Here is a 13,990-nt window from a genome sequence, read left to right as displayed (position 1 = left end):
AGTATTTAAGAAACCCCACAATATCTCACATTGTATTTATCCGTTCATATTCTTCCTGTTTTACTAAACTCTTTGAACTGAAGCTTGAATCTGAAATGTGTCTCTGTGTCTCTCAGAGGGACATGACGTCTGTCCCTGAGGCCGTCAAGCTGGTTGCCAGGGCGACCAACAACCTCCTGGACAGTCTGGGTTCGCTGGTGGTCGAGGTAAGAAACCACAGCCCAACAACAACTTCATCAGGTTTCCAAAACTTTGAAGGATTTTACTAATTTCAATAAATAAATAAACATATTTTGAGTTTAAAGTTTAAACTTTGTATATTATGAAAGTCGGATTTAAAAGAAAGAAATGTAGGAATATTTTAAGAATGAAGTATTACATATTTTTAAATGTTGCCAATCTGTAGTCAATCATAATGTTTCAGCCCATTTTTGCATCTGTATATTTTATTTGATTAGGACAATGCACATTAATCAACATTTCTGTAAATGTGCCAGTGTTAGCCAGTCGGCTAATTTTCAACTGTAGTCCTAGTATGCATGTCTTTATGGTGGGAAGAAACCGGAGCACCCGGAGGAAACCCACGCAAACATGGGGAGAATATGCAAACTCCACACAGAAAGGCCTGGCAGAAGTGCTAACCACTGAGCCACCGTGCTGCCCGATCAATCTGATCAAATAACTAGATGTTAGGGCTTCACTTCTACAGTCCATGCAGTGACCGCTGGTTTAAACCCAGGGGAGCAGCGTCAACGGGTTTTAACCCAGCAACAGCGATGATGAGCTTTTCCTCCATTTTTTCGGAACTAATGTTTTGGTAGGAACGGAAGTTTACATCGTATGTTTCTCTGGAATCGAAGGACAAGGACGTCTATATTTATACAGATTGACGCTCTGGTCGCTCAAAACGCCCAAAACGTGACGCCAACCAATTTTCCGCTCCTTGCAGCTGAGAGAATCCAGCTTCTATTGAAAATGAATGACATCCTGTAACGTTGAAGCTCAAGTCGGCGGTGGTGTGTACGTACAGACAGTGTCTCAGAGTCTCTCAGAGTTTCAGAGTCTTTGTGTCCAGATGAAAGTGATGAGCTGCAGCTGAACAAAGACACTCTGCAGGGTTTCACTTCACAGTCCACCAAACAACAACCACTCAGAGTCCTGCTCACACTGGGGATTAACTGGGGACACACTGGGGATAAACTGGGGACACACTGGGGATTAACTGGGGACACACTGGGGATTAACTGGGGACACACTGGGGATTAACTGGGGACACACTGGGGATTAATTGGGGACACACTGGGGATTAACTGGGGACACACTGGGGATTAACTGGGGACATACTGGGGATAAACTGAGGACAAAGATCACGGTATGAACAGCTGTAGTACTAGTATGTGACAGTACTGGGTGTACTATGTGTACAGCTGGCCGGTATGAACAGCTGTAGTACTAGTATGTGACAGTACTGGGTGTACTATGTGTACAGCTGGCCGGTATGAACAGCTGTAGTACTAGTATGTGACAGTACTGGGTGTACTGTGTGTACAGCTGGCCGGTATGAACAGCTGTAGTACTAGTATGTGACAGTACTGTGTGTACTGTGTGTACAGCTGGCCGGTATGAACAGCTGTAGTACTAGTATGTGACAGTACTGTGTGTACTGTGTGTACAGCTGGCGGTATGAACAGCTGTAGTACTAGTATGTGACAGTACTGGGTGTACTGTGTGTACAGCTGGCGGTATGAACAGCTGTAGTACTAGTATGTGACAGTACTGTGTGTACTGTGTGTACAGCTGGCCGGTATGAACAGCTGTAGTACTAGTATGTGACAGTACTGTGTGTACTGTGTGTACAGCTGGCCGGTATGAACAGCTGTAGTACTAGTATGTGACAGTACTGTGTGTACTGTGTGTACAGCTGGCCGGTATGAACAGCTGGGTGGACCTGAGGAAGGAGATCATCTTCCTGACCCAGAACGCCACGTCCTCCCCCAGCTCCATGTACCAGGCCGTCTCCAGGGTCGTGTGTGGCCACCCAGAGGACGGCAGCCGGCAGATCAAATCCCTCAACTGGTACGAGGACAGCAAATACAAGGGGCTGTTCAGTAACCATGGAAACAGCAACGAGGACGAGCCAGCGGCGCTCTACGACAACTCCTCCAGTGAGTCCAGACCTGTTCATACTAGAGATGTTCTGGTCCAGACCTGTTTATACTATTTGTGTGTGTGTGTGTGTGTGTGTGTGTGTGTGTGTGTGTCTGTGTGTGTGTGTGTGTGTGTGTGTGTGTGTGTGTGTGTGTGTGTGTGTGTGTGTGTGTGTGTGTCTCTGTGTGTCTGTGTACGTGTGTCTCTGTGTGTCTGTGTGTGTGTGTGTGTGTGTGTGTGTGTGTGTGTGTGTGTGTGTGTGTGTGTCTCTGTGTGTGTGTGTGTGTGTGTGTGTGTGTGTGTGTGTGTGTGTGTGTGTGTGTCTCAGCTCCCTACTGTAACAGTCTGGTCCAGAGCATGGACTCTAACCCGATGTCCAGGACGATCTGGCAGGCTCTGAAGCCTCTGCTGCTGGGGAAGATCCTGTACACGCCCCACACCCCCGCCACCCAGAGGGTCATCCACGAGGTATGACATCACTTCCTTTCTACTCAGGGGGTTGTGCCTAGAAGGGATACAGCTACAGCCGGAAGTTACGCAAAATAATGACAAATCTGGCAAATAATAATATATTTTTAATACTTTCACGTGTCTGTTGTGACAGAAGTTTCTGTTGCAGCCGGAGTGTTTTTCAAAAAGTACAAAATGAAACAAATAGAGACTAGTTGTGAATGAAACCAAAAGTTTGGTCTTTGAGTATTTATTTACATTTGCAAATGCAGGAAAACAGTTTTTTCAAGTACATCAGCACTGTGGAAAAAGTGTCTTCAAGTGAGCTAACAGTTAAGCCTCTATACAAACCTTACAACCTTCCCTTTTGCCCCTGTTCTAAAATGAGCCACAACACCGGTTAATCTCAGCTGCCAGGGACAGGAAGAATATGTCTAAGAGACACAGTTCACACTTTGTTTATGGTATCCCTTATCTGCTAAAACTAAAACAGAAGGCTAAGGCTATGTCCACAATGTTTCAAGAATAGTTGCATCCAAACGAATCCATTTGTAAATGACTCAACGCGCTACTTCATATTCCAGGCCTATAGGTGCCGCTGTTTCTGCTACAGAAATTCACCAAAAACGGAGAAGAAGAGCATTGTCACTTCCACTGCCCATCATAACATGACTAGATTATAACATTCTCTTAATACATCCGTATTAAGAGAATGTTATAATCTATAATAACTATAATAACTATCACCACTGCTCATTTTATAAAGGCCGCCGCAAGAAAATGTGTCTTTGTTTACATTGTATAATGTGCTGTTGGATTGCTTTTTTATTTTGCATGATTTCAGTGCGCTAGCAGCAAGCTAACGTTAGCGCGCCTCCTAAACTGCTTCCTTATTTATATTCTCTCCTGAAAAAACGTCAAAGTGTAGAAAGAAAACAACAAAATGTTGAAATTTCTGTATCAGAACTATGACAAAAGAATGTTGAAAAAAGTGACAAATATTGCTACAGAAAATGCTACAAAAATGCAGGAAAGAAAATTGACAAAAACATTTATTTTAAATGGAGAAAAAAGTGAACCATCAAAAACATCTCCAAAGGTGACAAACATGTTTAAAATTAGTTTTTTAAAAAGTGTCAAAAAAATTGGAAAAAATATGACAAAAGAATTTGAATAAAATCAACAAAAACGTTGAGAAAAGTGTAGAAAGAGAACAACAAAATGAAATTTTGACAGAAAAACACAAAGTTGCAGGTCGACGGGAGGACAACACGAGGGTTATCATTGTTGCACCCTGATCCTGGTGAAAACTGCTGAATCATCCTAAATTAGACTACCTACCAACAATGACACAGTTTAAAATTAGGATAAAGGACTATTTGAGAACTAAATGCACACATGCTGTTACTGAGCACTGCTGGTGATTGTGTTGAGATGATGTTAAATTTCTAATTGTCTTTTTCTGTTTCATGTTGTTTGTTTTACTGTATATATTTTAATATGGAACTACTATACTGCTGTCTTGACCAGGAGTCCCTTGAAAAAGAGATTCTGGATCTCAATGGGAGTATTTCCTGGTAAAATAAAAGTTGATAAAATGTGTTTCCAGTTAATCTGTCTGATTGGATCTATTCCAGGACTGGAGTAAAGCTACATGCTAACCTCAATAAAACAATAATAAAACAATAAAGCTACATGCTAACCTCAATGACGCAATAATAAAACTATATAGCAACATGCTAACGCCAATAAAGCAATAATAAAACAATATAGCAACATGCTAATGTCAATAAAACAATAAAGCTACAAGTCAGGATAACCTGTGTGTTACATTCAGCTTCTGTCTCATGTTATAGACTCGTCCCTCTCCGCTGCACCTGTATCATGTTATAGACTTGTCCCTCTCTGCTGCACCTGTCTCATGTTCTGATTAATTCTGGCAGAAAGTGCCCCCCCCCCGGTAACTGTGTAACTGTGTCTGTGGTGCGTTCAGGTGAACCGGACCTTCCAGGAGCTCGGTGTATTCAGGCACCTGGGCGAGATGTGGGAGGAGATGAAACCAAAAGTCTGGAAGTTCATGGAGAGCAGCGAGCAGATGGACCTGCTCCGGGTAAACACTCTTCTCTTTATTATATTATATTATATAATATAATTATATACCTTTACCCCCTCACGGTTCCCTCTTTCTTTATTATATTATATAATGATATACCTTTATGTGTTCACCCTCTTTTAGTTGTGTTGACTGATGTCTGTGATCACTGGTTGATAATAATAATAAAAATAATAAAAATTAAAATAAAAATTAAAATTAAAATAAAAATTAAAATAATAATAATAATAATAATGATGTTTGGTTCAGACTCTGCTGAGGAACAACGTCACCGCCAGCTTCTTCAGAGATCAGCTGAGCGGCACCGACTGGACCGTCACCGAGGTCTCCTACTTCCTGTCCAAGCAGGCGCCGGACCCCCGCGGGCCGGGCGGCGCCGTCACCTGGAGGGAGGTGTTCGACGAGACGGACCAGGCCATCATGAGCCTCTCCCGCTTCATGGAGGTAACACCTTTTATCTTCTTTAATGCTGCAGATATGAATCCATCCATTACTGTCTGGATGAATAGATTAAAGGGATATTTCACCGTTGGAAAGATGAATATATCTGAGTGAATTTATTTTTGAAATTGGTGCCTTCTATGCCGAGAAAAGCCATAAAATGTGTTTTTGGCTCATGTGGATGATAGACACCAAATCCCAGAATGCACTTGCTTCACTGCTCTGAGTCCACTCCCAAGTCACGCCTACCGTTTAAAGACAGACAGACAGACACGAAACAGCGTTTCACCGTTCACGTAGTCCGGTACGCTGTTGTTGTGTACCGTACCGCCATGTTTCCACAACAACTAAAGCACAGCAGTCTCTGAACTTGCGTTGGGAGTTTCGTTGAAGTTGGATGTAGTCCATTTCCTGCATTTTCTCCGATCTGTACTAATGTATCCCAGTGGTACACATGTGCGGTAGTTTGAATGCACATCATTGTTGTAAAAGTTTGCTGCTGAAAAGCGAGAGCTGTAGCTTAGCTCCAAGATGGCTGACACTCGGCTTGCTTCAGCCTGCTTCGGGTAAAGACGACAGTCTAACCCCCTGTGGGTGGGTTGAAAAAATGCGGAAGTAGCTCCTAGTACTGGCTGTAGTCCATAGCATCTGGGCAAAAAGCCTCTGATGGATCAGAGGCTTTTTTCCAGACCCACAATACAAGATCTCTGGTCTCAGGGGGACATGGGGGAGGGAAGCACGGTCATTAGAAAATACTTCCGGGTTTCTACTGATACAAAGCTTAATGCTAATCGGTGAAGGATCCCTTTAATGTTACCAGATCACATGATCATCTATCTGTGTGTGTGTGTCTATGTGTGTCTCTCTCTCTCTCTGTGTGTGTGTGTGTGTGTGTGTGTCTCAGTGTGTAAACCTGGATAAACTGGAGCCTGTCTCCAGCGAGGAGCAGCTGGTGATCCGGTCCATGGAGCTGCTGGAGGACAGGAAGTTCTGGGCGGGGATCGTGTTCCTGGACATTGAGCCCAACGCCACCGAGCTGCCGGCCAAACTCAACTACAAGATCCGCATGGACATCGACAACGTGGAGAGGACCAATAAGATCAAAGACACGTAAGCACACACACACACACACACACACACGCACGCACACACACACACACACACACACACACACACACACACACACACACACACACACAGATGTAACTGTTCCTGAGCGCTGTGTTATGGGTAATTTCCCTTCCATCACCAAATCCACCAGACTCCATGTAAATAATCAGGACTTTTAGCGTGTATAGAGCCAGCATATCTCCACATGTAAATGGGTGAATTAAGGGTTTATTTCAACCAAACCAGAGTGGTGATTGTTGGAACAGTGGAAAGATGAACCAAGACGGCTTTTTGATAGTTTTATTTAGTTTCTGTCCACTTTGAATGAAGTGTGTTTACAATGATAAGAAAACTGTTTATTTACATGGAGTCTGGCTCCATCAGAAGATGTTGTACTGTCTCTTTAAGTGTTTTGAAGGTGACCCACTATGTTGTCTCCCCAGGTACTGGGACCCCGGTCCCCGGGCCGACCCCTTTGAGGACATGCGGTACATCTGGGGCGGGTTCTCGTACCTGCAGGATGTTATCGAGCAAGGCATCATCAGAGCCATGACGGGCACCAAGGAGAAGACGGGCGTCTACATCCAGCAGATGCCCTATCCCTGCTACGTAGACGACATGTACGGTTCACCTGTTCAGACACTACGTTTAGCTGTTGATTTCTACCATTTATTCATGACTTTTAGCTGTTGATTTCTACCATTTATTCATTTCTTTTAGCTGTTGATTTCTACCATTTATTCATGACGTTTAGCTGTTGATTTCTACCATTTATTCATGACTTTTAGCTAACTACCTGTTTATAATTCTTCTCTAACATGCACCATGTAGTATTGCTGATATTTTCTTTTAATCAAATCACAATTTGTATTTTTTATATTAGTTGAGCTAATCTAAAAACGTTCCACATACCCCTAGTTGGGATTCACTGACTATGTTTACATGTTAACATCCTGTTATACATGTTAACATCATGTTGCCATAAAACAGCTCAGAGGAAGATTGGCTTTTTTTCAGAATAAGGGCAAAAACCAGAATATTATGTGCATGTAAACGTGGTTATTTTCCTAACACATGTCCCCCTGTGTTCCCCCTGTTGCCCCCCCAGCTTCCTGCGGGTTATGAGGCGCTCCATGCCTCTCTTCATGATGCTGGCCTGGATGTACTCGGTGGCGATCATCCTGAAGAGCGTGGTGTACGAGAAGGAGGCGCAGCTGAGGATTCTGGGATTGAACAAGGTCATCCTGTGGGTCAGCTGGTTCATCAGCAGCCTGATTCCTCTGCTGGTCAGCGCTGGGCTGCTGGTGCTGCTGCTCAAGGTCATCACCAAATCATATTCACTGTTATCAATCACAAACTGTTCCACCTAACAGAAATAGTTCCCTCTATAGGGTGAAAGTTCTCCTTTAATAAAGTTGTGTGTGTGTTTTGGGTCCAGGTGGGGAACCTGCTGCCCTACAGCGACCCCAGCGTGGTCTTCCTCTTCCTGGGATCCTTCGCCGTGGTAACCATCATGCAGTGCTTCCTCCTCAGCACGGCGTTTGACCATGCCAACCTGGCGGCCGCCTGCGGAGGGATCATCTACTTCACGCTCTACCTGCCCTACGTCATGTGTGTCGCCTGGCAGGACTACATCGGCTTCGGAGCCAAAGTCTTCGCCGTGAGTCCGCCACACTCGCTCACGTTTGTTGTTATGCTGCTGTGTTGTTATTGGACAGACTGAGACATGTGTCCCCCCATCTCCCTGCAGAGCCTCCTGTCCCCCGTGGCGTTCGGGTTCGGCTGCGAGTACTTCGCCCTGTTCGAGCAGCAGGGGGTCGGCATCCAGTGGAAGAACCTGGTCTCCAGTCCTCTGGAGGAGGACCACTTCAGCCTCCGCACTGCCATCATCATGATGTATGTCGACTCCTTCCTCTACGGAGTCCTCACCTGGTACATCGAGGCTGTGTTCCCAGGTACACACACACACACACACACACACACACACACACACACACACACACACACACACACACCTTTAGTAAAGGGTAAGTTCTGGATTTTTCAACCTGAGCTTTACTTTCCAATGTTTTTGTGTCTAAGTGCCTCACACACCATCAGTTAGGGTCACCCACCAGACTCCATGTAAATAATCAGGACTTTTATCATCATAAAACACACTTCATTCAAAGTGGACAGAAACTAAATGTTTCATGTTAAACTAAAAGGATCTTACTCTTTAACTAAAAGGTCTATCTCTGTAGGGATCCATCCCATAATGTTGTCAGACACTTAGAATAATAATCTGAGTCTGTCAGCGGCAACAACAGAACTTTTAGTGGACTCTAACTGATGCTGAACACTCAATATCGAAACAAATTTAAAGATTTTTGTTGCCATCAGTCACTCAGACTCAGAAACATGGAAGAACAGGGTCCAGGTTGGAAAGAAATAAAGTTACCCTCTAAACTGTAACATGTGAAACCCAGCCAGCTTCAGCCCTGTCTCTTATTAAATGTTTACACAGATATTGTGATGATTAGTCTGAGTTTTTTGAAGGTGTGTGTGCTGTGTGTCTCAGGTCAGTACGGGATCCCTCGGCCCTGGTACTTCCCCCTCAGTAAGTCCTACTGGTTCGGAGAGAAAGAGGGAAAGTCCAACAGCGTCCCTCTGAGCCGGAGAGGAAACCCAGAAGGTGAGAGCGCTGTATGCATTAACATGTTGTTTCTGTGTCTTGTTGAGACAATAAACCATTTTATTGGAGCTATATTTTTCAGCTGGTAATAGGCAGATTTAGTAAATTCCGGAGTCAATAATTTCACCAAGATTTCTGGTATGATTTGTAACGTTCATTGGCTTTTTTTAATTCATTTTTCTTATGCAAAACAACTATTTTGTATATACTTGTTTCTGTATTTATTGTTTATTATTATATCAATGTTTAATATGATTGTCTGCACCAATCACCCAGGCAGATTCCACGTAAGTGTAACTTATTGTGGCAATAAACACGTTTCTGATTGTGAAAGTGAGCACTGATATTTAAGACTTTTATTGTGAAAATCTGCGGGCTTCCTGTGTGTGTTTTGCAGCGGTGTGCATCGAGGAGGAGCAGGCTCACCTGCAGCCTGGCCTCTACATCGAGGAGGAGCTGGCTCACCTGGAGCTCAGCGTCTCCATCGAGAACCTGGTGAAGGTTTACCGCCACGGGAAGAAGCTGGCGGTGGACGGACTGACGCTCAACTTCTACGAGGGACAGATCACATGCTTCCTGGGACACACCGGAGCCGGGAAAACCACCACCATGTGAGTAACGAGTCACAGGGACAGAGACTGACACTAGGGCTGGGACAGAGACAGACACTAGGACAGAGACAGGGACAGACACTATGACTGAGACAGGGACAGACGCTAGAGCTGGGACAGAGACAGACACTAGGACAGGGACAGAGACAGACACTAGGGCTGGGACAGAGACAAACACTAGGACAGGGACAGAGACAGACACTAGGGCTGGGACAGAGACAGACACTAGGGCTGAGACAGAGATAGAGACAGACACTAGGGCTGGGACAGGGACAGGGACTAGGGCTGGGACAGGGACAGACTGGACCAATCCAATACTTCCCCGATACATGCTGATTGAATTGTGTTGTGATTCTCATTTATTGTGATTCCAGAGTGTTGAGTATATTGGGATTTTATTTTCCTTCTTTAACAAAAACTAGAGAATGAATTTCGCTACATGTACGTGTATGTGACAAATAAAGTACCTTTACCTTACCTTACCTTAACCTTTTTTTAATGATGTTGTCCCTCTAGGTCCACCCTGACTGGTCTGTATGTTTATGTGAGTGATGTTGTCCCTGTAGGTCCATCCTGATGGGTCTGTTCCCTCCCACCTCTGGCACCGCCTACATCCTGGGCAGAGACATCCAGACGGAGCTGAGCGCCATCAGACAGAGTCTGGGAGTCTGTCCTCAACACAACGTCCTCTTCAGCATGTGAGTCTCCAGCACCACTCAGAATCTAATAGTACAGTATGTCGGAAAAAATCAACCTGGGAGTCATCTTGGACAGCAACCTCACTTTTGAAAACTACATCAACCAAATAACCAGGGCTCTCATTTAGAAAGGTGGTGTACGCACAAAACAGGGCTGAAAATGTGCGTACGCCACTTCCCACGGAAAGGTTGTGATTTATAAAAAACAAACTTGACGGGAGAATTTGCGGACCTCCACGCAAACTCTGACCCATGCGTACGCACATTTTGGAGACAAAATAGGATTTGGAGACAAAATAGGAATTGGCGACGCAGATGGTGAGGTGGTGAACTGAAGTCAGACTGCAGAGAGTACGGATTACTCGTAATATTTTCTAGTATTGATGCCTCACTCACATTCTTTCACTCCTTATCATCCACATACCATGAATATTAAATCCAGCAGTGTTATTTGCGCTTGTACTGTTCCATAAAGACCTCCAACTCAAATCTTAAATAAAAATTTGTTCTTAATATTTAATCGCTGCTGTCTCACCGTCACATTGTCCTCTACGGAGCGCAGGAGGAGGAGATGGCCCGACCGCATGGAATACAGGATAGCATCAAATACCCTAGCATTAGATAACGGCAGAACACAGTGTAAATAACTACTTTAATACTGTGCATATATCATCAAATGTCAACGTCTGGAAATACAGCCGTTAAAGGAACACGCCGACTTATTGGGAATTTATCTTATTCACCGTAACCCCCAGAGTTAGACTAGTCCATACATACCCTTCTCATCTCCGTGCGTGCTGTAAGGCTGCCTGACGGTTCCAACGGTTCATTAGCTTAGCCCAGCACAGATCCTGCAGGTAACTGGTTCCAACTAGCCTACTGCTCCCAATTGTGACAAAAGTGACAAAATAACTCCAACATGTTCCTATTTCCATGTTGTGATTTGTAGAGTCACAGCGTGTACAAAAAACAACGTAACATGAGACACAGCCGTCTTCTAACAGTAAACAAACCGGGAACTATATTCTCAGACAGGCTTGCTGCGAGCATATCACTCCGCCCAAGTACTATATTCTTCCGCCTGAGAATATAGTTCCCGGTTTGTTTACTGTTAGAAGATGGCTGTGTCTCATGTTACGTTGTTTTTTGTACACGCTGTGACTCTATAAACCACAACATGTAAATAGGAACATGTTGGTGTTATTTTGTCACTTATTGGGACCAGTAGGATTACTGGAACCATTCACCTGCATGTTCTGTGCTGGCCTGATGCCGCTGGAGCCGTCAGACAGCATTACAGCACGCACGGAGATGAGAAGGGTATGTATGGACTAGTCTAACTCTGGGGGTTACAGTGAATAAGATACATTCCCAATAAGTCGGCGTGTTCCTTTAAACTCTCTCGCGATCGTTACCCTTAATGTCCTCGTTATTGGCCTGAACTTTAATACTGTTCATAACAAAACCTGCATGAAGAAAAGTGTGTTTGCTATTAGACTTTCATCTTCAAATTGTATCTCGGGGGGATACCACTAGTTGATGCTGTGATTTTGGCAAGGTGTTAACAATCACAAATTGTTGTAAACATATAAATACTGCGGTGAACCCCGTGTGTAATGCTGCATGATGGCCCTGCTGGCCCTGCAGGAGGACTACTCTAATGGAAGAATCAGGAGAGAAAGAGACTTCAGGGACCATGACGATGAATAATATGCCGATTTAGATTCCCTAAAGCTGAGCTCTTGGATCTATGTACTGAATTGGGTCCAGTAGAGAGGGCAACGCACCAGAACCGTGCCATCCCGGTTCAAATTCAGGTCCTCGCCACTCTGGGGGAAACCAGCTGTTTCCAGAGGGAAATGTCAGACAGCTAAGTGTTTTATATAAATATTATATATAATCGTCAACTTTATTACTAAGGCTTGTTTGGATATAATATATAGTTTTGTTAAATCTAAGTCTGGTATATCAAAGCTGTCCCTGAGTACTGTAATGCTTGCCGTTTTGGACAGTATTATTAAGATATGTAGTCTATACATCAGGTTTACCTACACTGTGCAAGAACAGGCTGAAATTATAATTCAATTTGCAGCAATTCCTGAATTGCTTTGCCCCCGCCAGTCGTTATGACTTAATGAAAGAACAACTGCCAGGGTCATTAACATACTGATCAGCATTCATGAGGTGCTTTGCCTTGACTATTTATGGTTAAAAATGGGCGTGTACAGGGCGGAATAAGAGGCTGATTCACGTACACACGCTTGTGGGTAATCTGTGATTTATAAAGGGAACATTGCTATCAGACGTGCGTACACACAGTTTTATAAATCAGACTTTTATTTGGCGTACGTACACTTTTAGTAAGGATCCTACGTTTTATAAATGAGACCCCAGAACTGCCTTCTTTCACCTCAACAACATTGCCCGTCTCCGCCCATCATTCACCTTCTCTGCTGCTGAAACGTTGATTCACTCCTTCATCACTTCCAGAATCAACTACTGGAACAGCATCCTCTATGGTTCATCTGTTAAAGCCTTAAATAAACTCCTAGACATCCCAAACTCTGCTGCCCGTCTCCTCACCCACACCTGTTCCTGTGATCACATCACTCCCATCCTCCAGAACCTCCAGTGGCTCCCTGTTCCCCAACACATCCAGTTTAAAGTCCTCCTCCTCACCCACAAAGCCCTCCATAACCAGGCTCCGTCCTACCTCCCAGACCTGCTCCACTCCGCTTTAATGTGATATATGTGCTGGTTTTACTGTACAGTGTCTTTGAGTACCATGTAAAGCTCTATATAAATCATTATTATCATATAATTATCAATAAATGTATTATTATTATTATGATAATGATAAAGTGATATTATGGTATGTTGCTGGCAGGCTGACGGTGGAGGAACACATCTGGTTCTACGGCCGGCTCAAAGGCTTGTCGGAGCAGCAGGTGAAAGACGAGGTGGAGCAGGTCCTGCAGGACACGGGGCTGCTGCACAAACGCAGCGCCCGGGCCAACACGCTGTCTGGAGGCATGCAGAGGAAACTCTCGGTGGCGCTGGCCTTCGTCTGGGGGTCAAAGGTCGTGATCCTGGACCAACCCACGGCCGGAGTCGACCCGTACACTCGCAGAGTAATCTGGGACCTGCTGCGCAAGTACCGGCCCGGTGAGACAGGAGAGAGGAACAGAGAAAACGGGTTATTCTTAGGGACGCACCGAATCCAGATTTTTGGGTTTCGGCCGAATAGCGAATCCACAGGTTGAGATTCTGCCGAATCCAAAACCGAATACTGAGTATAGTTTAGGGTCCTCGCCACCACCAGACCAATCAGCATTGAACAGATTGAACATGTAGCTGGAATTGAATGGTCTTCTTTTGACTGAAAGTACTGCCAAACAACTTGTTCTGCTCACCAGATCCATGTCCACTTTCTCACAGCCTGCTGCATTGAACGCTCCACCTACGTAAACACCTTCCCGTCATCAATGGTGCCGTAGCGCGCCTAGTGCAAGCGTAGGGTTTGATTCGCTGGAAAAAAATTCTAAAAAGCCCAATATTCAGCCGAATCAGAAGCCCAATCCTGGATTCGGTGCATCCCTAGTTACTAGTAACTACCTGTCTCCCTTCTCTTGTAACTGTGACTTAACTTCCTGTTTCCTGTCAGGGCGAACCATCATCCTGTCAACGCACCATATGGAGGAGGCGGACATTTTGGGCGACCGCATCGCCATCATCTCCCACGGGA

The 13,990-nt window shown here is 44.6% G+C and overlaps 1 protein-coding gene across 1 annotated transcript in view; it reads left to right on the top strand.

Moving 5' to 3' along the window:
* Positions 1-13,990, top strand: part of LOC114563299 (ATP-binding cassette sub-family A member 1) — a 47,928-nt gene that overhangs the window by 13,308 nt on the left and 20,630 nt on the right. The window contains exons 7-21 of the mRNA XM_028590144.1: positions 117-206; positions 1,922-2,165; positions 2,477-2,616; positions 4,592-4,708; positions 4,961-5,155; positions 6,057-6,262; positions 6,706-6,882; positions 7,371-7,581; positions 7,701-7,922; positions 8,013-8,217; positions 8,823-8,936; positions 9,334-9,547; positions 10,114-10,245; positions 13,133-13,410; positions 13,910-13,990. The exon at positions 13,910-13,990 is cut by the window's right edge and continues 137 nt beyond it. Of these exons, the coding sequence (XP_028445945.1) occupies positions 117-206; positions 1,922-2,165; positions 2,477-2,616; positions 4,592-4,708; positions 4,961-5,155; positions 6,057-6,262; positions 6,706-6,882; positions 7,371-7,581; positions 7,701-7,922; positions 8,013-8,217; positions 8,823-8,936; positions 9,334-9,547; positions 10,114-10,245; positions 13,133-13,410; positions 13,910-13,990 (2,626 nt within the window). The remainder of the gene's footprint in view (positions 1-116; positions 207-1,921; positions 2,166-2,476; positions 2,617-4,591; positions 4,709-4,960; positions 5,156-6,056; positions 6,263-6,705; positions 6,883-7,370; positions 7,582-7,700; positions 7,923-8,012; positions 8,218-8,822; positions 8,937-9,333; positions 9,548-10,113; positions 10,246-13,132; positions 13,411-13,909) is intronic.

The sequence above is a fragment of the Perca flavescens genome, chromosome 10 (genome assembly GCF_004354835.1).
Source record: "Perca flavescens isolate YP-PL-M2 chromosome 10, PFLA_1.0, whole genome shotgun sequence".
NCBI lineage: Eukaryota > Metazoa > Chordata > Actinopteri > Perciformes > Percidae > Perca > Perca flavescens.
This window is presented reverse-complemented; position numbering and strand designations above follow the sequence as displayed.